General features: G+C 38.0%; 3 protein-coding genes and 1 long non-coding RNA gene across 8 annotated transcripts; 2 read left to right on the top strand and 2 right to left on the bottom strand.

The window, feature by feature from the left end:
- Window positions 1-110: 110 nt before the first annotated feature.
- On the top strand, window positions 111-10430 carry prr14 (proline rich 14). Its single transcript, XM_058768952.1, has 8 exons — window positions 111-303; window positions 1962-2100; window positions 3876-3919; window positions 4009-6600; window positions 6762-6909; window positions 6998-7107; window positions 8330-8398; window positions 9098-10430. Exons 2-8 carry the CDS (start codon window positions 2080-2082, stop codon window positions 9408-9410), a joined length of 3297 nt encoding a protein of 1098 aa, XP_058624935.1. The 5' UTR covers window positions 111-303; window positions 1962-2079; the 3' UTR covers window positions 9411-10430.
- Window positions 10203-13359, bottom strand: LOC131536199 (uncharacterized). The gene is made up of 3 exons (XR_009269885.1): window positions 12597-13359; window positions 11787-11980; window positions 10203-11101 (listed from the first exon to the last, which is right to left on the bottom strand). It is a non-coding gene; the product is annotated as an uncharacterized LOC131536199 (long non-coding RNA).
- A 1304-nt stretch (window positions 13360-14663) lies between these two features.
- Window positions 14664-19050, top strand: rusf1 (RUS family member 1). Of its 5 annotated transcripts, none has more exons than XM_058771945.1 (14): window positions 14664-14758; window positions 15018-15173; window positions 15265-15342; window positions 16264-16496; window positions 16571-16603; window positions 16702-16807; window positions 16895-16996; window positions 17154-17224; window positions 17302-17486; window positions 17584-17641; window positions 17730-17794; window positions 17931-18071; window positions 18323-18388; window positions 18491-19050. In XM_058771945.1, exons 2-14 carry the CDS (start codon window positions 15018-15020, stop codon window positions 18574-18576), a joined length of 1380 nt encoding a protein of 459 aa, XP_058627928.1. In that variant the 5' UTR covers window positions 14664-14758; the 3' UTR covers window positions 18577-19050. The 5 variants fall into 5 exon arrangements, 4 of the variants coding, with proteins under 4 accessions (XP_058627928.1, XP_058627927.1, XP_058627930.1 ...); XM_058771944.1 differs by having other exon boundaries at window positions 14689-14808; window positions 18491-19045; XM_058771947.1 differs by lacking the exon at window positions 14664-14758 and having other exon boundaries at window positions 14815-15173; window positions 16264-16378; window positions 16451-16496; window positions 18491-19041.
- A 123-nt stretch (window positions 19051-19173) lies between these two features.
- On the bottom strand, window positions 19174-21491 carry zgc:113090 (uncharacterized protein LOC553741 homolog). The gene is made up of 3 exons (XM_058771949.1): window positions 21161-21491; window positions 20452-20649; window positions 19174-20360 (listed from the first exon to the last, which is right to left on the bottom strand). The coding sequence occupies exons 2-3, from the start codon at window positions 20636-20638 to the stop codon at window positions 19483-19485; spliced, it is 1065 nt and encodes a 354-aa protein (XP_058627932.1). The 5' UTR covers window positions 20639-20649; window positions 21161-21491; the 3' UTR covers window positions 19174-19482.
- Between the last annotated feature and the right edge of the window lie 448 nt (window positions 21492-21939).

Genomic DNA, 21939 nt, shown 5'->3' with positions numbered 1-21939 from the left:
GTGCCTTTCTCCCTCCTGAAACCCAATTGGTCAGTGCGCTGGCGCTGAACGGTTCTAATTGGCTGAAATCTAAGACTTTACCCGAGAGGCGGGCCATTCTCGTGCTTTGCGAGCTTCTGATTGGCTCTCCGTCAGACCGGGAACACGCTCGCACCGAGTGATAGGTCTGAACAGTCAGTGCAATGGTGAAACTCGGGCGCAGTCCGGCGTGGAAATGTCACACAAACATCGGTGTTTTAGAAACAACGCCTAAAGGAGATGCTTTCACAGCCTCACCGCACGTTTCCCCTGAGACGTTTTTAGGTTGGTGTGCATTTTAGTTCTCTAATCTTCATCTGTGTCTGAAGTACAAGAGAGTGAAATACCCTTTTAATGCAGTGTATTTGACGGGTTTGTGCGTAGATAGCAGCATAGCCCAGTTAGCCGCAATTTACGTCGACGACGTACACAAAACCACACCAGTGTCTGGAAACGTGTAACGTTACATTTCTAATAGAGCGGCTGCTGGGCAACAAAATTAATGACTGTAACTCCTGCAGGATTAGTGCGCTTTCATCTTTCATGTTTTGAGAATTTAGCTGGGAATCTGTTTGACTGCGGTTATGGTTTGTTTTTCCGCTCAAGTGTATGTCTGAGATGTGAGACTGCCGTTGTTTGATCTCTTCTCGGTACAGTAGTGCTGAATGTCGAGGCTGTATCACATTAAAACGTGTAATGCTTCTTTTAAAAACATCTAATTTCATTCTAAGTTTGATCTCCAAGCAAAATATTAGAAAACAAATTCTACCGGTTTTCAGCGCAGTGCTGATGTTAGTGAGCTCAACGGTACGATCTGTAACAGTTTGTAAGTTGATCCTCCTTTCGCCACAATTAGTAAATGCATTAATCAAACACGGACGATATTATACTCTCACTGAACACCGCATCAGTGTGAGAGAAGTACTTTCGATTTCTTTATTGTTGTTTTTTTATTGTATTTTTTGCTAGGCGTTTTTGTTGTTGATTTGTCCTTTAGCTCAGTGAAAGATTAGTAAATCAGTAGGTGAAATTAATAAAAGCTTACACGCGATTCAGTCCTGTATTCACAGCCGTACACCTGTTAATACATCATTCAGTGGTCGTGAACGAGAAGACTTGATGAGATATATATATATATATATATATATATATATATATATATATATATATATATATATATATACACACACAAAAGCACATGACAATATTATAACAATACAGTTACAGTACTACCTACTTCTCACACGGGTACCAAATGTAAACATTATGGTCGAGACGTTATTTTGAAATATTTATTTTCAGAATCGCTTATCGTTTCTTCGCTTTCATGTCATTCCAGACCTGTCTGATATTATTTCATAAATGGATATCTTTTGAGAAATGTCTTGGTCGGCTACGTTGGTATTTGGTTGCCACAGTATTCTTCAAAATACTGTCTTTTATGTTCCACTGAAGAAAGACAGTCACACAGGTTTGGGACGATGTGAGAATGAGAACGAAAATGACACAGTTTGCATTTTTGAGTCCCTTTAATAATTCATTTTATCACTATCCCCGTAATTATTCCATCAGGATTTGGTAGACTAGGAAATATTGAAGAGCAGATGCTAAAGGATTGTCAAACAGACATTTATTATAGGTTTTTTACTCAAGTTCACTTTTTTGAGCTAATATGTTGATCTAATTTGACACTAAACTGCTTTGCTTATGCATACTTTGTCTTTACTATGCACTTCAGTTTCAACCCTCCGCACTTAGCTTATTATTGCATGGAGTAGTCAATGTTTGTGCCTGTTCCTAATAGGGGTGTACAGTTAATGTGACAATTACTGCATAAAGATTATTTATTTACTCATTTTCATATTTAAATTGCATGCTATGATTTTGTTTATCCTTAGTAAATTCTAGTGACGTGGTTAACCAATGACCTGCTTGTTCCACAGTTGTGATGTTTTAGAAAAAAGGGCGGCAAACAGAAAGAGTGGACTGCATCTCAGGATTAGAAAAGAGAATCAACGATGAGGCTCAGTCACCACAGTCCCAACACTTGAGCTCATCATCATGCAAGACGAAAACGGCATTGTAATTTAATCTTTTTGTCATCCCTCAGCACTTCTTTCACTGTTCTCCTTGTTTACTGCAACACAATTATCTGACTACTTCTTTATCAAGACACAAGTCACAACTGTCGTGGAGCAAGCAATGGTTTTCTCAATGAAGCTCGAGAAGCAGAATTCCAGAGGTTAAAATAAGACTTTATTGTACAGAGCAACAAAGCCGAGATGATAGTCTCCGCATCTAAGTCTCCGTCCACACAAGCACCTATACTTACACCCTGTTCTTATCAGTCTTTTTTTAACCAAAAATTGGTAATCTGTTTTTTTTTATTGGTCTCGCTTATCTAGTTTGCCACAATTAATTAATGGTCCACCTGGCTCATTTTTTAACTGTGGAATCTGCTCAGATCGCCCATTTTTAAAGTAACTTTTATTCTGCCGCCTTTTATTGGTAGGAGGGGTTCACATAGGACCTACATCAAGCTTGTTTGTGTTGTAACTGTCATATTGTGGAAATCACCCAAAGTTCATTGGTTGACTTCGTGGAAAACACCGCCCAATGAAGGGCCTCTAAAACCCACAGTCTGTAAGACATCCAGTATTGGAATAATCATATTTATCATTGTTGTTTACTTTTATAACCATACATTATATTTTTGAGTAAAATAGCTTAATATGTAGTAAGGTAACACAATATAATTTAATTAAGTCACAAGCTGACACAAGTTAGACGTGTTGTCAGAATGGGTTGCTCACAGCATACAGTTTGCATAACAATCTGATGCATTACTCGTCATAATCATGAGGTGTTCCTATTATAAGAGTCATATGAAGTTGTCAGGGAGGGAAGACAGAAACAATGGAACAAACAATGGCACACCTTTGTGAGCCATTCAGAGAAAAAAATGCAAAAGGGGAGAAAAGTGTAGACAGTAAGTTGTAAAACCAAAAGGGGTGTTGTAATCTAATCATTTAGTTCTGCCACTAGTCGACACACCAGTTCTGTGATCACGTGACTCCAGTTACGCTTGTTCTCAACATGCTGACAGTAGGAGGAAAATTTCTCATTCTCCAAACTTACCTAGTTTATCTTTAAGTAATTTATGTTGTTTAATATCAACTAAATGTATTTGGAATTACACAAAAGCAAAAAGTTAACCCAGATATGGGAAATGTGGGAGAAATCTATCTTCACAATTAATTAAATTCACTTTAATATCAGATGCTATTGACTTTTGTCTTTGTTCCTATTGAGTGCAACAGTCAGGTTAAAAAAAAAACTCCTATTGTTTTTCTTCATGGTGAAATAGATTTTTAGCATTAATGTATAAGCCCTTTCAATATTGATCAACCATGAACTCTTGGGTGTATACTTATTTTCTTTTACATATATTTTTTTTGACTTCCTTTTTTCTGACTTTATTAAAAAAAATAATAATAATTACATTCCAAGCCATAATCCTAAATTTCTCAGCAATAACTACACACCAGTGAAGCTTTGCGTGGGTTGTGACTTGTTATTAGTAACTACAAGATCTTAGTAGTTTTATATTATACAGTCGTTGAGTTATTTTGTTCAAAATACTTCACAGGATAAGTAGTTTCTTCATTCGGATACACCTTTTTACCTTCATCTTTTTTCTGATTTTCAAATATTATTTTGCTACAAAATCAAATGGTAATCTTCAAGGTCTTGTGTAATTAATATTTAAATTATTATTATTATTTTTTTTAACTAATTCTAAAATAATTGCAAAATCTGTCTTCATGCACTTCTCTTTTTTTTTTTCTTGTTTTCAGACAAGCTCTGGAGTTGAAGCTGAGATGGAGGAGCAAAGTTCAGAGTGAGTGATGCTGCATCAGACAAAAAATTAAGATCTGTAATTTTAGCCAGCAAACATGCTTAAAATGTCTTTTTGTTTCCTTATTTTAGAAATGAAAACCACAAACTGGTATCACCCTGTGTGAGCTCACAGTTAGGAGATGGCAGCTCTGCAAAGGAGCAAAGCCACGGCCGAAAGCCAGTGGAGATGGATTCCCCAGAGTTCCCTTCAGCAATAAAAAGATGGGAGTTTGGCCCACTTCTACAGTCATTCAAATCCAAGATGGCTAGCTTTACTGAGATTGTCATGAGCCCTGTTCGGCTTTTTAAGCCCAGTGACTCTCTGTCTTTGATCGCACTTCCTAATCAGCATGAAAAGTTAATAGAATCAAATGTCGAAAATTCAACCCGGACTGAGGAAGCCGAGACTGACAAATGTAGAAATGGATTGTTTCCAAAAAGGCCTTCTTCAGAAAAGCTGCAGTGCAGCACTGCTCCAAAACGCCACAGAGTTGCACAGAGACTGAATTTTAGTACAATTTCAACAAGTAACAACCACGAACCAGTATTGGATCATATTCAAAGGCACAGCGAGGTTTCATCAAATGAAGAAAATCAGATAGACCGTCCTTCAAGCCAGTCACAAGCCGTCCTTCAGGATGGGACACATGATGTCAGTCCTTGTAAAGCACATAGCCCTTTCTTCAGGACTAAACCAAATCTGTCCACAGACAAACTTTTGAATTCTGCAAGTGCCATGAGCGTGTCCAGTCAGGCCAGTGCTCAGACGGATGCACTGGTTGTTCTGCATCGTCTGTCAGGTGAGCGACAGACCCGTAGCACTCACACAGCCTGTGGACATAATCGTATGTCCTACTTTTCAGAAGAGGAATCAAACCTGTTGAAACCAGTGTCTGACAGTAGCACAAACAAGCCTGATCCTGGAGTCTCCCCTTTTAGCACTTCGTCTGGTTTTGATTTGAAAGATAAAGGCACAAGCACAGTTGGCAGCGAAGAATCCTTTTCACGTACGGCCACCAGGAAAAGTCCTAGAAAGAAATATCTGTCAGGGTTGGCTGAACCCACCTCTACTGAACTGGCCACTTTTGTGACCGGATCAAAGACTCTGGATGTGGAGATGAAGGAATCGCCGTCTGAAAACAGCATGGAGTGGACGCACCACTCGGCTGAAGTATCAGACCCTCCAAAGACCATTTCTTTCAGAGAAGCGAGGCCAAAGAGATGCAGAGAAGCTCCTCGGATAAAGAAAGACTCGCAGGCAAGAGGGAAATGTGATTTGCAGAATGCAAAAGAGGGTAGACCCACGAGGAATAAAAAAGCAAAAAACAATGACATCACTTTGGAAATAAACCAGGGGGAAGAAACATTTGCTCTGGTTAGGAAAAAGAGGAAAGGGGTTTCTATAATGCAACCACTCCAAGACTCAAATGTGCCCGTTGGTACTAGTAATGCTGCAGATGTTAAGATGAGAAATTCTGTTGAGCCCTCAAATAAAATGGGACAGGACAAAACAAGAAAAAATTTAAAATGTAGGACTTTACTGACCTCTAGCAATGAAGATGATGCCACTGATACTACACCCTCTCAAAATGGTACACAGAATGTCCTGATTGACAATACCATAAATGGTTCATCAGAACCTCCAGTTTTTCAGTATCCTCTGCATTCACAGGAGTCTGAGAAGACCACTGAAACTCGAAAAACAAGACAGCGTCTTAAAATTACAGGCGACGCTTTGCTGAAGAGAAACATTCGTCCACCCAAGCACAAGTTTGAGGACTTCAGCGTGACTTCCGTGGTTGATCCAGCAGGACCAAGTAAACCTTCAAAAAGAACACTACTGCACAGCGAACAATCTGTTATTGCGGCTGAGGAGCAGAAGACATGTATTTCTGGACTGAAAGCAAGAGAAGAAATAAAGGAACTTCTGTCACCTGGTTCAACAGCTCCAATGTATTCAGAAAGAAAACTAAGCAGACCCACAAAGAATGTAATCCGATCAAGAAGAAAAGATGGATCCGTTGTAAAAAGGAGAGGTGCTATTGGAGGTAACGGTGAAGCGGAGAGCCAAGAAAAGGCGACGGAAGCCGTTCCAGTTGTATCTTTGTCAGGTAGCGGTCCCAACCGCCTCCTGCGCAGCTACTCCTGCCCTGAAATCCCATCCCTAGTATTCAGTGACTGTCATTTCCCCCGGTCCCACACGCATGACAACAGCACTACCTCACCCAGCAGAAAGAGCTCACCCACTCCACTTCCCATCCACCCTCACTCTCCGTCCAAGCGCACTCGCCGGCACACCGTCTGCAGCCTGGAGATTGAGCGCGAAATTGCCCCTTTGTGTCTCCGTAAGGAGGTGTACCCTGCTAGCCGGTGTGGCCCTTTGTGCCCCTCTTCCCCGTATTCTCCCTCCACCTCCCTCACAGTCCTTGCCTCGTGTTTTTTGTCCAGTCCTTTAGCGTTCTTGTCTAAAGGCTCAAGCCAAGGGCGTAGTCATGCTAGCGACACCAGCACTGGCAGTGTTTCAGCTGCCTCCAGTTTTGTCGCATCATCATCATCATCACCACCGTCCTCCTTCAATCCCCCCTTTTCTTCCACCCTCACGTCCTTTCATGCTTTAACTGGCCCTTCCTCTGTCACTCCCAGCCCTGAGACACCCTCCACCTCTGTGTCATCACTCTGCAGGTAATTTAACAGATTCCCAGCCTCCCTATCTGAGTATGCTTGCTTTTTATTACCTGTTATTGTAAAATATATCATGTTGGTGATCTCCGACGTTTTCCCATGAGAAGACGTTAATAAAGATGCAAGACAGTAGTTAAAGTCCTACTTTTTCTTTCCTCAAGTGCGTTTTCACAAAGCTCTTTGGAAGGAGACAGTCGGGTGCTTCAGATGGAGTGTGAGGAGTTGACGGATGAAGAGAGATCCAACTTTGACCTTAAACTGTCTGCAGCCATCTCAGAGGAGAAAGCATTATCAGACTCAGAAATCAAGGTGTGAGTTTTCTCTTAACGTTGGTTTGTGGTCTAAAATGTATCATTTTTCTTAATCCTAATTGCATCTTCGCTCTTTGTGTAAACAGACGGAGATCAAGGATGGTCAGTGTGGAAAGGTGTCCTCTATTCGTATCCGTAAAAAGATTCCAAAACCTCAGAATAATCTCACCCCTATGGGCCTTCCTAAGGTCATCAGGTGTGTATGCGAAGAGAAGGTTATAGGCTTGGTCATAACCAGAGCTGGGTAGATTACTTATAAATTGTAATCCGTTACTGATTCCAAATTACGTGACAAAAATTGTAGTCAGTAACGCAATCCATTACATTACACATTTTAGGTAATATAATCAGATTACTTTTGACCTAACTAATTTATCACATTGATTTAAACAGGATAATCTTGTGTGTTTAATGATGTAAAAATACAAAGAGTGAGAAAATATATTGCTTTCACTGTAATTAACAACATGAAGTGTATTAAACATTATATTACATCATAGTTTCCCAAACTGGGGTTCGTAAAGGAACTGCAGGGGGTTTGTGAGTTTAATGAAAGGCAAACATAATTAAATCATAAAAACGTCAAATTAAAATAAATCATTTTAAAATAACAATCAAAATAATTCACTTACTGAAAATGAAGAAATATTTTATATAAAATATTTATTTTAAAATATCAGGGGTACTTAAAGGGGTCATTGAATATGATTTAACTTTTTTAACTTTAGTTAGTGTGTAATGTGCTGTTTGAGCAAAAATAACATCTGCAAAGTTACTTTTACAGAATTGCTGGTTGACCACCCCTTTAAAGTAAATATATTAGGTGAAAGAGGTTCAGATGACAAAAAGTTTGAGAGTGTCTGCAAATAAGAAATAACGAGAATGTGTGCATTTTAATGAGTTTGAAAGACAAAAGCCTTTCAATAATACATAATAATACATGGTTAAATAACCTACTGAGTGATAATTCAAATAAAAATGAATGCGTTCATCAGTAGTTGATGCAGTGTTGAAACACTTCTTAAACCTGAAATCATTTTTGTAAATCCATTGGTCAAATGCTGTGTTGCCACCTGAATAATGACTAGTCTATGTGTGAATGTCCACAAAACTGGACTTTGAGTGTATATTAATGGTAGACTATTTAGAAAGGAAAATTTTAAAGATAAAAAAGAGGAATTACAGAGAATCGATAAATTAGGAATAATTTATAGCTATTGTGTGAATAGTAGGCTATATAATCATGTAATCAATAAAAAAAAGTAACTGTAGTCTGATTATGAGTATTTTAAAATGTAATTTACTCTAATTACAGGTACTTAATTTTTGGAATCTGATTACATGTAACCAGTTACTACCCAGCTCTGGTCATAACTCTCTGTGTCTACTTCATCACAATCTTGTTTTGTGTTTTACAGAGTAAAGAAGAAGGATTTCAGCTTGGAGGAAATCTACACAAACAAAAACTTCAGCAAACCTCCTGATGGGTGAGACATTTTCCAAATGATTTGTTTTCTGGATAATTGAGTTACTCACGCATTTATCAACTTAATTAGTTCTCTATATATTTGGTAAACAAACTGACAAGAAGACTGAATATAAAATGAAGTGCTTGGCACTCCTTTCAGACTGGTTGCATTTATTGATTTTATGATCATATCTTTATTTGTCACTATTTTAACTCCCCTTCAGGATTTCTAGTACTCGCAGACATTGAGGGCAGACAGAGCTTCCCTATAGCCCAGTGGCTTTTTAGTGCGGCTCTAAAGCTATCAATGTGTTCTTATACTGCCAAAGTAAAGATTTTGGCTAGACACCTCACCAGCGACTTAATGTCTACCAGCTACAGTCTTAAATTCAATTGACATTAATATGTAGTATATTCATTCACTCAAATATTAAAATGCTATTATCATTTACTCAAGTTGTTCTAAACCCATGGGACTTTGGTTGATCTTGGAAAAAACGAACTAAGATATTTTTTTAAATTTTTAAATCTGATAGGTTTCTGTCCCTCCGTTGAAAGTTCAGATTAACCAAAACATAGAAAATCCAAACAGGTCAAAAAGACATAGTAAAACAAAACCATATGTGTTTATATGTGAATAAAAGCCTAAATTAAAGAGTGTTTTATTCTTTCCCTTTTAAACTTTGATCAATAAAGCAACTTTTGCAAACTCTTTCAGGCGTTTGGAAACCATATTTGAGGTGCCTCTTAACCGGCGTGATGGCTCTCAGGCTGTCGTGAGCCAAAAAAAGGTGAAGCGCTTTGTCGAATTCCCTGAACTGGGTGTTTCGAGGAAGCCCAAGAAACCTCTGGTCGGTGTAATGGCGGGGGGTGGAGCCCAGAGGAGCGCTGGGATCTGTAGAACCAGACGAGGTGTCGGGGTCTCTTCCAAAGTGGAGGATGGCCTCACCTTGCAGCAGCTGGAGTCCCTCCTTTGCTCCAAGCTTGAGGAGTTAGACACCTGGATGGCACTTCAGCAGGTTGCGGGCTGAGGCAGAGGTCTTGGTTGTTTGGAACCAAACAATGGGCTTTGTATGTATTATGTTCAAATTTACTGTAAATTCAACAAAACAACAATAAATCGACTTGCAGAGTTGTAAAATGTTTTATTACTGATGTACTGTAAAGAATACATCAATTCTTTATATATTTTGCAAGGTAATGGTGTTTATTTTGTAGATTTGTCTGATTTAACAAGAAACTACTCCGTTCTGTTTTGTCCTTTTATAACCATTCAAAGAAAGCACTTGTTTACATGAATCAATTCCTGCTCACCACATCTCCGTTTCAGAAAGTGTTTCAAATGAAGAGTCATAAACCTTTCCTGGCTCAGTATATTCCTCTTTTGAAACATTTAAGCTTCTTTGGTTCAAATGAATGCCTTATTAATACACTCTCAGGATGGCCTGTGGGTTTCATTATAAAGGAGACGCCACAAAGGACTTTGTAGTGACAACATTGAATACAGCGAGTTACCAGTGAGACAAAAGTTTGCATTGTTAATTTTTAGATTATGCTTGATGCTTTGTGATTTAAAGGTTTCAGTGCATTCTGTGCTTTTACTCAGGTACTCTAACTAGAAGTCCATTCACATAATTTAGGCTTTTGTTCATCTTTGATGTAGTGACTTATAATACTGCTTGTGGTGTTTGAACACGTTGAATGGTTTGTGTGTAAACTTGTATAGAAGTCTGCGTTCTGTATTTCTTATAATACAATTGAACTGTGTTTCGTATTTTGGTGTTTTGTCGAGTTGTTTGTAAGAAGTTCACAATGAGCAGGTGCATTTTGACTGTTACACATTTTATTACAAAGGCTGAAATACAGGCAGTGTACAAAACATCAAAAGCACAACGTATTGAAACAGTACAATGTATTTACAGGAACAGATTGTTAATAATGTAACCACATCCATATCTCAACATTTGACTGTCATGCTCTCTGTGAGTGTCTCAATGTTTCATTTCCAATTAAGAGCATAAATAAAATCAGCTTTCCGAAGTGTAAAAGTAGCTTCTGTCTGGACAGTGCTGATGGTTTTATGCATGGCTCCATCTCACGCACACAGTAGTCAACATTTGAAGTGGATCAAAAAAGTTCAAGAAAGCATTTTGCTTTTAGGACAACTTTGATGAAAGGTTTTGATCCACTTTGAATGTTGACTACTGTATAACAAATTCTTTAATTGCAGTGATTTAAGTATGTCACTAATACAATCCAGTGTGTTTTGCTACTACCAGAAGGCATACAAGTTATGTTTAGTCCTTTATGCAAACTGTTGAATCCTCTTATGTTATAGGTAGAAAGTTGTGGACCTTTGATCCAAACTAAAGACAAGCATCTTCCAAAACAGAGAATTTAAATACTGACCATTAATGCCCAACCTGTTGTCGTCAAGTGAAATTTTTGGATGGTCTAGATGCAGTGTCCAATGTGAGCACTGAAAGAGTCTGTTTCTGCACTCCTACAGTTGTACAACTGTAGAAAAGTTTCTTCAGTGTCAGTCCATGAAGGTTACGACAAAGGACACAAATCCCACAAGCAATGGAAAGATGAGAATTAAAACCACCCAGGCTACAATGGACCCAATTCCCCATTTACACGCCTTTTCTGAGTACTTCTTAACCTTCTTTCGTGTTTGTGGACAATCTTCATTTTTAAGTCTTTTTTTCATCTCTCGAGCCTGAAAAAAAAAAATGAGGAAAGATTCTTAGATTATATTAGTGCATGTATAAGTTTCTTTTGTCACTGACTGCAGTTATTAAGTTTCATGGTACTCTTTTGTTTCATTGTGTCTCATCTTTGCCAGCAGTATCTGTGATACCGGCAACAGATCTCAGCTGAGTGTCTTTGAATAGCTGTACAGTATATGAGAACAAGCCGAAACGGTCAAATAATTAAAATGATCATCAGTCATGAAAATTGGCCTACTTGAGGAAGCCAGTTAGAGTGTTTATCTTGTGTTTGTCTACTACACTGTAAAAAAAAAAAAAGTTGAGCCAACTTAAAATTTGAAGGCAACCAGCTTCAGCAGATTTTTGAGTTTTCTCAACTTGTCATTTTAAGTTTATACAACAAAAAAGTTGAGAACCCCCCACAAAAATAAGTTGAACAAACTATCTGTCTATTGAACAAACAAAAATCTGCTGAAGCTGGTAAAAAAATTTTTTTTAAGTTCGCTCAACTTTTTTTTTTACAGTGTACACTCTTGAATCTTTTACTGAGAGTGCATGGGTGGGTTACTAAATCATTTAAGTTTAAAAATAAGTTTAAATAGAGCTTAGTGATGCTTATTACAATACTAGTGCTGTAATGCAATCAAACAGCACTGATATTTCAATAATACTGTACTAATAATCATTAGTTACCTTGACAGAGTACTTGAGGGATATAATTCCAAAGCAGGAGAGGCCACATATGATGCTGCAAATGGCTAGTTTACGATGGTCTGTGTCCTTACAGATGTCATGACAGGTGATACTGTGCGAGTCAGACCTCGTCTCAGGCCGTTCAAGTAAAGCATCCTCAACTTTCACTTCTTCTAGTTCGTTTGCGCACATTTCTGTTCAAAGTAACAAATAACAAAGTATAAATATAAGGAAGTCAGCATGCAAGTAATGGCACATCCCTGTATTTTGATGATTTTGTAGCGTACTTTAGATAACAATGGTTACAGTGTAGTTCAAGTTCTGTCTGAATCAAAACACTAAGCTGTGATCTATAACAAGCTGGTTTAACTGGTTCTCGACAGTGATTTTCTGCTTTCAGTTTTAATAATAGGGGGCAATTTAAAATATATATATATATTTATAAAAAGACAAACACCAAAAGTGAGAGAGAGAATAAAAATATATTAGAACACTTTTTGAATTTTTTAGAACATGTTTTTCTAAAGCATATAAGGTGAAGAGCATTTATATTATCTCTTATCATGCTGGGGGCTTGAAAAACAGGTATGGACAGAAACATAGTCATGTTATGACAGTAACTGGCATCAGTATTACAAGAGAGTGTTGATAGATCTCACTCTCTAGTTTTGGTTAGGCTTTCATGATAAATCTAAATCTCAGCTGTGTAAAGTCTGCCTCCAAAAAGATAACAATCTTTCTGAAGGTAGCAGCAATGAAAAACATGCCAGTTGAAACACAGTTATTGAAACTAAAGCTCTCAGTACTCACAGACTCGCCCAGACTTGATCTTGAGAGAAGAAGGGTCCAAAATTCCTCAGGTTGACCAGAGATCCAAAGGTACTTAATAACCAAATAAGTTTGGTGTTTTGGTGTGGGTAGAAACTGGCTGGTGATCAATACTCTACTAATTATTCTTTCAGTTTATGTAGTGACAGAAGTTCTAGTGTCCTTTGACAAAGATGTCACATGTCGATGTCACAACTTGATTCGAGACGACTTCCCATCCAAACTTCCTCTTATTGTCAGTTATGTATGTGAACTATATAGCTTCTTTAGCTCCAGTTTCGACCTTAGAGGAGGCAGAGTATGAAAGAACTGTTTTAAACTGCTTAGCTACAACAGTGACAGAATGAAACGCCACACCTCCACTTTTTGCTCCCTCCCACTGTCTTATTCACTCCCACTCAGCTCGAGGTACTTCCACTCACATTCTTTAGCTCTTACGTTTATCGGACTGTTTACCACACCTCGGTGCCCCTGTGAATCATGAGTAGCTTCTGCAGACTTTGTAACACAGAAGCTTTTACTTCATGTCTGGTATTACTCATTCTCTCTATCACCGTTTCTTTCTCTTTCTATTTACGCAATCCAAGCCTCACAAGAATCAAGTTCCTGAGATGTAAACTGAGGCCCCTGCAGGGCTTGTAGATTGCATGTGTTTGATCTCTTAATTGGACAGAAATGTTGGCCAGCTGCATGATTTCCAGCCTGTCATGTTTCATGAATGTTCTTTGAATTATTAAATACTGTTCCTGATTTTCTTCCTTTGAAAAAACCCAAAAAAAAAAACCATCAAGCATGTTGATTAGACAGGACCTGAGGGTTAGAGTTATGTCTGCATTTTTCAGGTGCTATATTCAAGTCCAGGCATGCAGGTATATGACACTTGATACAAAGACTCATCCCATGTGTCCAAATATGGAGAAATTCACTTCACTGTTTTTTCTATGTACATCAATGGCTCTCATCCTTACAAACCCCCATTGTCCCCAACAATATCCAATGGCCCAGTTGTTTGTGATTTATGAATTTGATTTGTGAAATAACTAAATAAATAAATATACTCACAGTTTGTAATAAAAAGATTTTTTATTAATAATATTAATAAAATTGATAAAATGATTTAGTACTGGGCATAAACAGAATACATATGTTCAAAAATGTATATAAAATGTTCATGAAATTGTAAGATTTTATTCATTTCACATGACCCTTCCAAGTCTAGACCTTATGTAACCTTTTTATAATTAGACCATCTCACATCTACAAGATGGGAATCCTAGTTGAAGGTGAATTTTAAGTAATACAATAATATTTTAGTTGTCGTTTTAGCTCACTGTAATGCTTATTTTGTCTTATTTTATATCATTTTAGGTCATCTTGACAAGTTTGCTGAGGCCCACTGGTTCAAGCTAGAAATATATACCCTGGCTGAGAACAATTGCTTTACATGATTGTTTTCAGCTAATAAAAGTAGCAGTAATAAACGGTAAAATTGAGTTTGTGCCGTGGAGATCTTGTGTTAAAATGACATCCCTCGTAGCACATGACACCAGCTGCTAAAATGATTGCCACTTACTTATCCCAATAATAAATTTATTTCTTTAATAAATAACTCTATTATGATGCTTCAGTTTTGCTCTGACCTCTGTAGTTGTCTCTATCAGACACTCAAACGCAGATATGCACACAACACTGGCTTGTGATTGTGAAGGTCAACTATTCTGGGTTGAGCTGACACGTTAACAAAGAGACAGACACTGAGGTCAGGAGAGCCCAGACAGCTTAAAATCAAGCACTAATTAATTCTCTCAATCTGGTTCTCCTCGGTAACTTAAAGAAAGAATGAAGAAAAGGAATTTATCAAAGTCCCTTTAAGGATTTGAATTTAAACAGAACAAAACAATACAATACACAAAATGTAATATTTACATATTTACAAACAAAATAAAACAAATCGTTGTGTATGATGTAACCACACAAATAAGGAAATTAAGTAAATTAATTAATAAAACCACTAGCAAAGAATCGTCTCACTCGTTTTGATGGCGCTACGTAAAATCCCACGAGCCAATCAGAAGCCGCGCGTGCTCGTGACGCAGCGATACAGTCTAAACACGGAAGCGTGGTCTGCGGGACGCGTGGGAGAGGTGGGCGATTCCTGTAAAATCTTCTGAAACGGAAGCAGAAACGCCTTCACGTAATACACAGCGTGACAACATACACTAAACTCTATTGTGTTCAACAATGTATTTTGTTAGATAATGTTTATGAGTTGCAATGTGTGAAACTGCTGTTACATTTGAGTGTGAAAATTCAAAGTAAAAGACCTGAAGTTATTGATTTTGGTTTTTCGTTTGGCTTACTGGCTCGTTTGTGTTTAATACACACGTGCTAACGGATGTGCAGATGGCAGAGATGGAGGACTGTGAAGGGGTGATTGCCACAGAGCGCTACGGCTCACAGGAGTCATGGAAATACCTGTTGAAGGATGGGAGGATGAAGAGACAGAAGGATGCAGCGGACGGCAGACTGGCGGGAAATTCAATCTCTGGCGTGTTTAAAGTGCGTGACTGACACACAAAAACACAAAAGTCTTTTCAGGTCCTTTATACAAACTCTCTGAGACATCACTAACTGCTGTCTCCTCTCCCAGAGTGTTTTCCTGCCACAGGGGTATCCTGAGAGTGTCAGTGAGGATTACTTACAGTATCAGCTCTGGGACACTGTGCAGGTACATGTGCCATAGATCTGACACTCCTGTAGTGCTGAAGTTTCTTTGATTTTGATGTTGGGGAAAAATTAATTAGCCAAACATAAAGATTTTTGAAAAAAATTAATAATATTAACCCTTAATATTGGCAGAAACAGAATTAAATGCCCCACAATTAATTTATTGCTCAATAAGACTTAATATTTATTTTATTTAATACTTTATTTTTATTTTAAATAAAAACTTGGAAGTGGTAAGATTTTTTTCCTGCATTTATTTGATCAAAAACAGTAATAATTATAAAATATTTTGAAATACAGTGTTCTATTTGAATATATCCTCAGATGTAATTAAGTATCTTAAGTATCACCGATTCTTCAGAAATCATTCTAATATGCTTATTTGGTGTTTGGGAAAGATTTATTAGTATTATTATTATCATCAATGTTGAAATAGTTGTGCTGCTTAATATATTTGTGGAAACAGTAATATGTTTCTGTGATTCTTTGACAAATAAAACGTTCAAAGGAGCAACATTTATTTGTAATACAGTACTTGATATTTTGAATGTTCTTTCAAGCAATAAAAAAAAAAAAAGGAATACAAATGGTCACAATAAAAATGTCTGTCACTTTTGATCAATTTAATCCATCTTTAAAAGTAATAATTTCTTACTGAACCAAAAACAGATAATTTTTTTTCAAAAATCATGTTTTTTTATTATGTTATCATGTTTTTATTTAGTTTTATTGTGTTAGTTAGCTGTTTTTAAAGTTTTTTTTTTTTTAACCTGGTCAAAATATCCCAACTGCAGTTTGATTGAGATTAATTGGAATTCACAATGAAAAATATGATTTTTGAGAATTGTTAAAAACAAGAGTTATCTGTTTTTGCAAATGAACTCTTCATATATATATCATAGCACGTCTTTTGTTTTCCAAGGCATTTTCCAGCTCTCTGTCTGGCACACTCGCCACTCAGGCTTCACTGAGGGGTGTTGGGGTTGGAAATCAAGAAGCAACAGTTGCAGCAGCTACAATAACGTGGCTGCTTAGGGGTATGTGCACAAATGACTTGCGTTCATTTTTGAGTGCATGCTTTTCTAACCATTTTCTCCCTCTTTTTTCAGATGGAACTGGGATGCTGGGAAGAATACTTTTTGCTTGGCTCAAAGGGTAATATTTGACCTGCCATTCAGATTGTGAAGATGTTTTGTTTTCTAGAACTTAATTGTGACCCTGTATTTCAGGAACAAGTTAGATTCTGAAGCCAAAAAATGGAGGTACCGTATGCTAATGAATTGAATGCTTTAGTTTGAATAAATGTTGTAATGTAATACTTTTCATAAATAGTAGACATAATGTTTTATTTGTCTTTCAGGCTCTTCGCTGACATTCTCAATGACGTGGCAATGTTCATGGAGATTGCAGCCCCTCATTTCCCTCCCTTTTTCACTCTAATCGTCTGCATTGCTGGGATATTTAAGGTGAAACATTAACTGCATCTCCCTCTAATCCTTAAATATGTTTGACAGTAAATATCTAGACATATTCCTTTACTTCTATCATTCCAGTCCATTGTAGGAGTCGCTGGTGGAGCAACAAGAGCTGCCTTAACTGTCCATCAAGCTCGCAGAAACAACATGGCTGACATCTCCGCCAAAGATGGGAGCCAGGTTTTTATTCACTTTCTGTCATTTACTTCATGATAGTTTTTCTCTCTTGATTAATTTTCCCATCAAAATTCCCTTGTGGTGTAGGAAATTGAGGTCAATATGTGTCAGTGGATTCATGTATCAGTGTATCATTTCTCTGCTTTTTTGTCCTGACAAGGAAACCCTGGTGAACCTGGCAGGACTGCTGATCAGCCTGGCACTCATCCCGCTTGTAACAGATAACCCATTGTGAGTTACACCCTGATGTGTAAGCCAGAATCTACATGAAATGTAAAGCAGATACTGATTTGTGCTCTTTCATTCAGGTTGACGTTCATCCTGTTCTTCCTGTTCACTGTTCTCCACCTGTTTGCCAATTACAAAGCTGTTCGTTCTGTTGTTATGGGAACCCTGAATGAGGCTCGCTTGTCCATTGTCTTCCATCGGTACCTGCTTCATGGTCAGCTGCTCAGTCCAGTAGAGGCCAATCAGAAGGAACCTGTCTTCTTGTGTATGGCCTTAAAATCTGATCACTTTTAAATGCTTTCTTGTTCATTTAATATGATTCATTATGCATCTAATTAGCAAAATTCTATTCTTCTTCGCAGCACTTGGAAGGACAGTTCCCATTAAGTTGGGTGTGAGGCTTGGAGACATTGTTCAAGAGTCTGTTTATATTCATTTACTAATTACGAATATATTGTTGTTGTGAAAACAGTATTGACTGTTAAAATGATTTCTTATTGACTTAAAGGCCAGGAGAACTGCAGCTGGCGTTGAAGAACAACAGCAAACCGTATCTCATTGGAATCAAAAATGGTACAAAAAGCTCCCAAATTCTGCTATATAAACAGAGGTCAGACATAATAACATGATCTGAAATGACACTAGGGAATTTATGCTTAACTACGACTCAGCAATGGCACATACTATGGGATGCATTTTTTTTTTCCAGGTACTGTCTGTGTGTGTCTGGGAAGTGATGCTTCTGTTCGTGATGAAATCATGGCAGCATGTCAGGCCTTGTGTCTTCGTGCTGTGCTGCACGATGATTCCTCTCTGAGCGGTGCACTCAAGCAGCTCTCAAACACTAAGGGTAAGCACTTCTTCAGTTGTGATAAAAGATAGATCTTCATTTTATATTTATCTTAAGATGCGCAGTACTGGTTACGCTTGCTGATCAAGGGGATGGTAGCCTCTTTTCTTTAGATCGTAAGTCAGGTTAGACACCAAATTAAAATGAACACAGATGAAAGCAAGGCTGACATATTGTTGGCTGAACAATCATTCTTTCAAAAATTAAATATGGTGCCACCCTAAGGTCAGTGACGCTGTTTTATTTTCCAGACCCGTGGGAGTTAGTATCACAGAGTCATAAGATGATTAATCAAGTCTTCCACACATTCCTAAAAGGTAAATTTGTAATGTATGTTGTAATAAAATTTTGCATTGAGAGACCCCACAAAAAAAAAACACCTTTTTTTTGTAACCGTTTCTTTTGTTTATCTTTGTCAGAACTGGACCAAGCAAAGTGGCATACAGACCGGACACTATTGGACTGGAACGAGTGGCGTGTGGAATGGAGCAAAAAGAGAAGCTGAAGTGAATTATGAAAGAAATGGAGGATGGATGTTTTGCTTTTGACTGATAATCACTTTGAAACATCTGTCAGTTTTAAATAATTTGCAAGAGCTCAGCTGCAGAGCTGAAAGTGTGCAGATTTATGCCAGCGTACCATACAAATAAAAAAAAAAGGATAACAGGGTTGGAGCAGCAAATCATGTATTCCTATAGTCAGAGGCGGGGCCTGACTCTAGAAGGTTATGCTACTGTTTAAAATATTGGGGTCAGTAGGTTTTTTTTTTTTTTTGGAAAGAACTATTCAGCAAGGTTTTATGAAATTCATCAAATGTGACAGTAAATATAATTATTTCTTAAGTGGTTTCTGAAGTTTAATTACATTTAGATTATATTTAAAGAGAAAACTGTAATTGTAATAATATTTCACAATATTACAGTTTTTACTGTAGTTTTGATCAAATAAATGCAGCCATGGTGGGAACAAGAGACTGCTTTCAAAAACATTTTTAAATATTTTGCCAACCCTGAACTTTGAAACGGTAGTGAATGTGTTTTTGTACACTTTTTTTTAATTACCCCCCCCCCCCTCCCTCCAACAAAAAAGCACAATGCTGTAAATACAAACAATATTGAAAACAACAATCCAGTGGAATGCTGCACTTTGATCAATGAGAATTTTACCACATATCATGTATTCTCATTACAAAAATGTATGATAATACACATTCATATTTCAGCTACATCACTGATAAATATTTATTTTAATTCAATTTGATGGAAACGGTTGGCAGCATACTATATTAAAATAAAGTGGGGGAAAACAGGTATAATGGACTGAGTAACTATAGTAATTTTGAAATCTAAGCAATGATTTTGTTGAATGATCCAAAGTCAACATGCTAAAATAAATGCTGTGACTTTACAGCTCACAGCACTGCTCCATAATGAACCTTCCTCAAGTGTCTTCTGAGATTCTCTGTTCGGTTGAATCTCCGTCCGCAGAGCGAACAGTTATATGGCCTTTCTCCTGTATGAATGCGCTCGTGCTTTTTCAGATCGGCTAAACGACTGAACCTGAACTTGCAGGACTTGCAACCGAAAGGTCTCTCGTTTGAATGGCACACAAAGTGCGCTCCGAGGCTGGAGGGCGTTGCGAAGGTCTTGCCGCACACGTGGCAGCTGTGCAGAATCTCCCTGCTCTCACTGACGCTGGGAGTGCTGTGAATGCCCCCCGTTTGGACCATATTCTCCACCCGTGACCTAAGAATGTGTTTGGAAGCAGAATTTAGTAATTTGCCTAGTTGGTTATAGTGGACAAGGTTGTTGGAAAAGGACGAGACAGGCAGCTGGTTGTGTTCGTTTGCTGGAGGATCATCCTGCAGGAGAACTACAGGAGCTTGTGTTGTCACATCGTCTGTCTCTTCTGTAACAGAACATTCCAGAGGCTCTGGTTTAGATTCCTCTTTAAATCTGTTCGAGCCCAGTGGTGTCTCAGTGTTGCTGGTCGCTGGACTCTCTCTGTTGCCAGCATTTGGGATTCTTCTTGGAGGGCTACTCTTTACCCTGGAGAGGGGTCTCTGCTTCTTCAAAGAATAGTCACAGGTCCCTTGCGGACCATGATGTCTGTTGTCTAAAGTAATCTCATCTAAAACCAGCTTCATGTGAACAGGATTGTCACTCAGACATTGTGGCTGCTCCGTCTGCTTGCTCACAGCTGAATCTCCATGATAAATGAGATCTTCATGTGCATGATCCTCCCCTACATGAGGCTTCTCAATGGGTAAAGAGACTTTCAGGACTTCATCTAAAAAATATAAAAGAAGATGATTGAAAATTCGTACATGCAAGTAAGCAGACCAGTTAATTCAACAACTATAAGCTTGTCGTAATCTCACTTGAATCCCCAGTCATCGTCTCCTGGAGTTGTTTGAGCTTCTGCTGGAGGGTCTGATTCTCCAGGCGTGCTCTGGCAGACTCTTTCTGGTGCTCTAACACAGCCTGACCCATGAGCTGCAGCACTTCTTGTACTGCAGCAGTGAGGAGCTCTGCTACATTTGCGACGAGGAGCTCCATCTGTGACATTCTGACAGGACCTGCTCAAGGAGAAAACAAGCTCCTGTCATTGCTTGCTTGACCTGATGTTGTTCCAAACCTGTATAAAGTTTCTTCTTTGGAACATGTAAGGACAATATTCTGAGAAATGTCTCATTATTTTGCCCATTATCCATTAAACGAAAGACAAAGGTCACTAAAACATATATTTGGTGTTCCACAGAAGAAAGAAAGGTTTGTAAAGACATGTGGGCGAGTAAATGATGACAGATGCTCATTTTCGCATGAACTCTGATCCCTTTAATGAAATGCGAGGTTGTGCGCAGGACTGCTTCTGAACCATAACAATAAACATAATAATAATACAATGACTGAACGTGCTAAATTTAATTTCTGAGAACTTACACAGGTTAACAGTGGCTTTTAACCCAAGTAACCCAATTCTCCCTCTGCGCTCAACACTAACGTTACATATATATATATATTTTAATAAAACGAATATTTAAAATTTCATTATACTTGTCACAATTAAAATGACACAATAACACCTACCTCTCTGTTCTCAAGCGCAAAGCCCGGCTATAATGTCAGTAAGGTAAACCGTAAACTAACGGTCTCTCATGATATTTGTATCTTTATGCTGGACCGTATGTAGTTGCTTTTCTTTCAGGAAATGTCAAAGCTGACTGTGTGATTATAACGACGCTTCTAGTGGCTGTGTTGTGGAAACGCATGTCGGTGATGTACTACTTCCTTTACTACGCGCGCGAACTGCTTCCTGTGTACGCTGCCAAACATTCAATGGCGGGTCACTGTTTACTCCGTCCCTATGGTTACAAACAATGAACTGTAACATATCGTTTTATGGTGTTTATCACTTGATTAATCGCCCGGAAGAGGAACAGCCTCAGCCTCACGGCGTTCTTCTGTGGAACTGAACAGAGGATTGTATTTTTGAGAAATGTCCCTGCTGAAAAAAACAATAGAACCCTGCCCAAAACAATAGAAAATGTAATGGTTTTAATGGAGACTATAATGGTGTCTACTGGTATGTGATGGATTCTATTGGTGGGATGTTAAATCCTATTGGAAAAATACCCAAAACACACTACAAAAAGGAATTTTGTAATGGTTTTACTGGAAAAAGCTAATGGTTTATAATGGTATTTTAATGGAAACCATTGGAATTTCTGTGATGGTTTCTATTGGGCTTCTATTGTTGTTGTTTTTTTAGCAGGGGACATCTCATTTTTTGTTTTTGGTAAATAATGTTAAATAAGAAACAAAGAAAGAACATGTTTGGAACGACATGAGGTCGAGACCGTTCCTAT

The sequence above is a fragment of the Onychostoma macrolepis genome, chromosome 03, assembly GCF_012432095.1.
Source record: "Onychostoma macrolepis isolate SWU-2019 chromosome 03, ASM1243209v1, whole genome shotgun sequence".
In the NCBI taxonomy this organism is placed as follows: Eukaryota; Metazoa; Chordata; class Actinopteri; order Cypriniformes; family Cyprinidae; genus Onychostoma; species Onychostoma macrolepis.
Note: the sequence above shows the minus strand (reverse complement) of the source record. Positions and strands in the feature narration are given on the sequence as shown.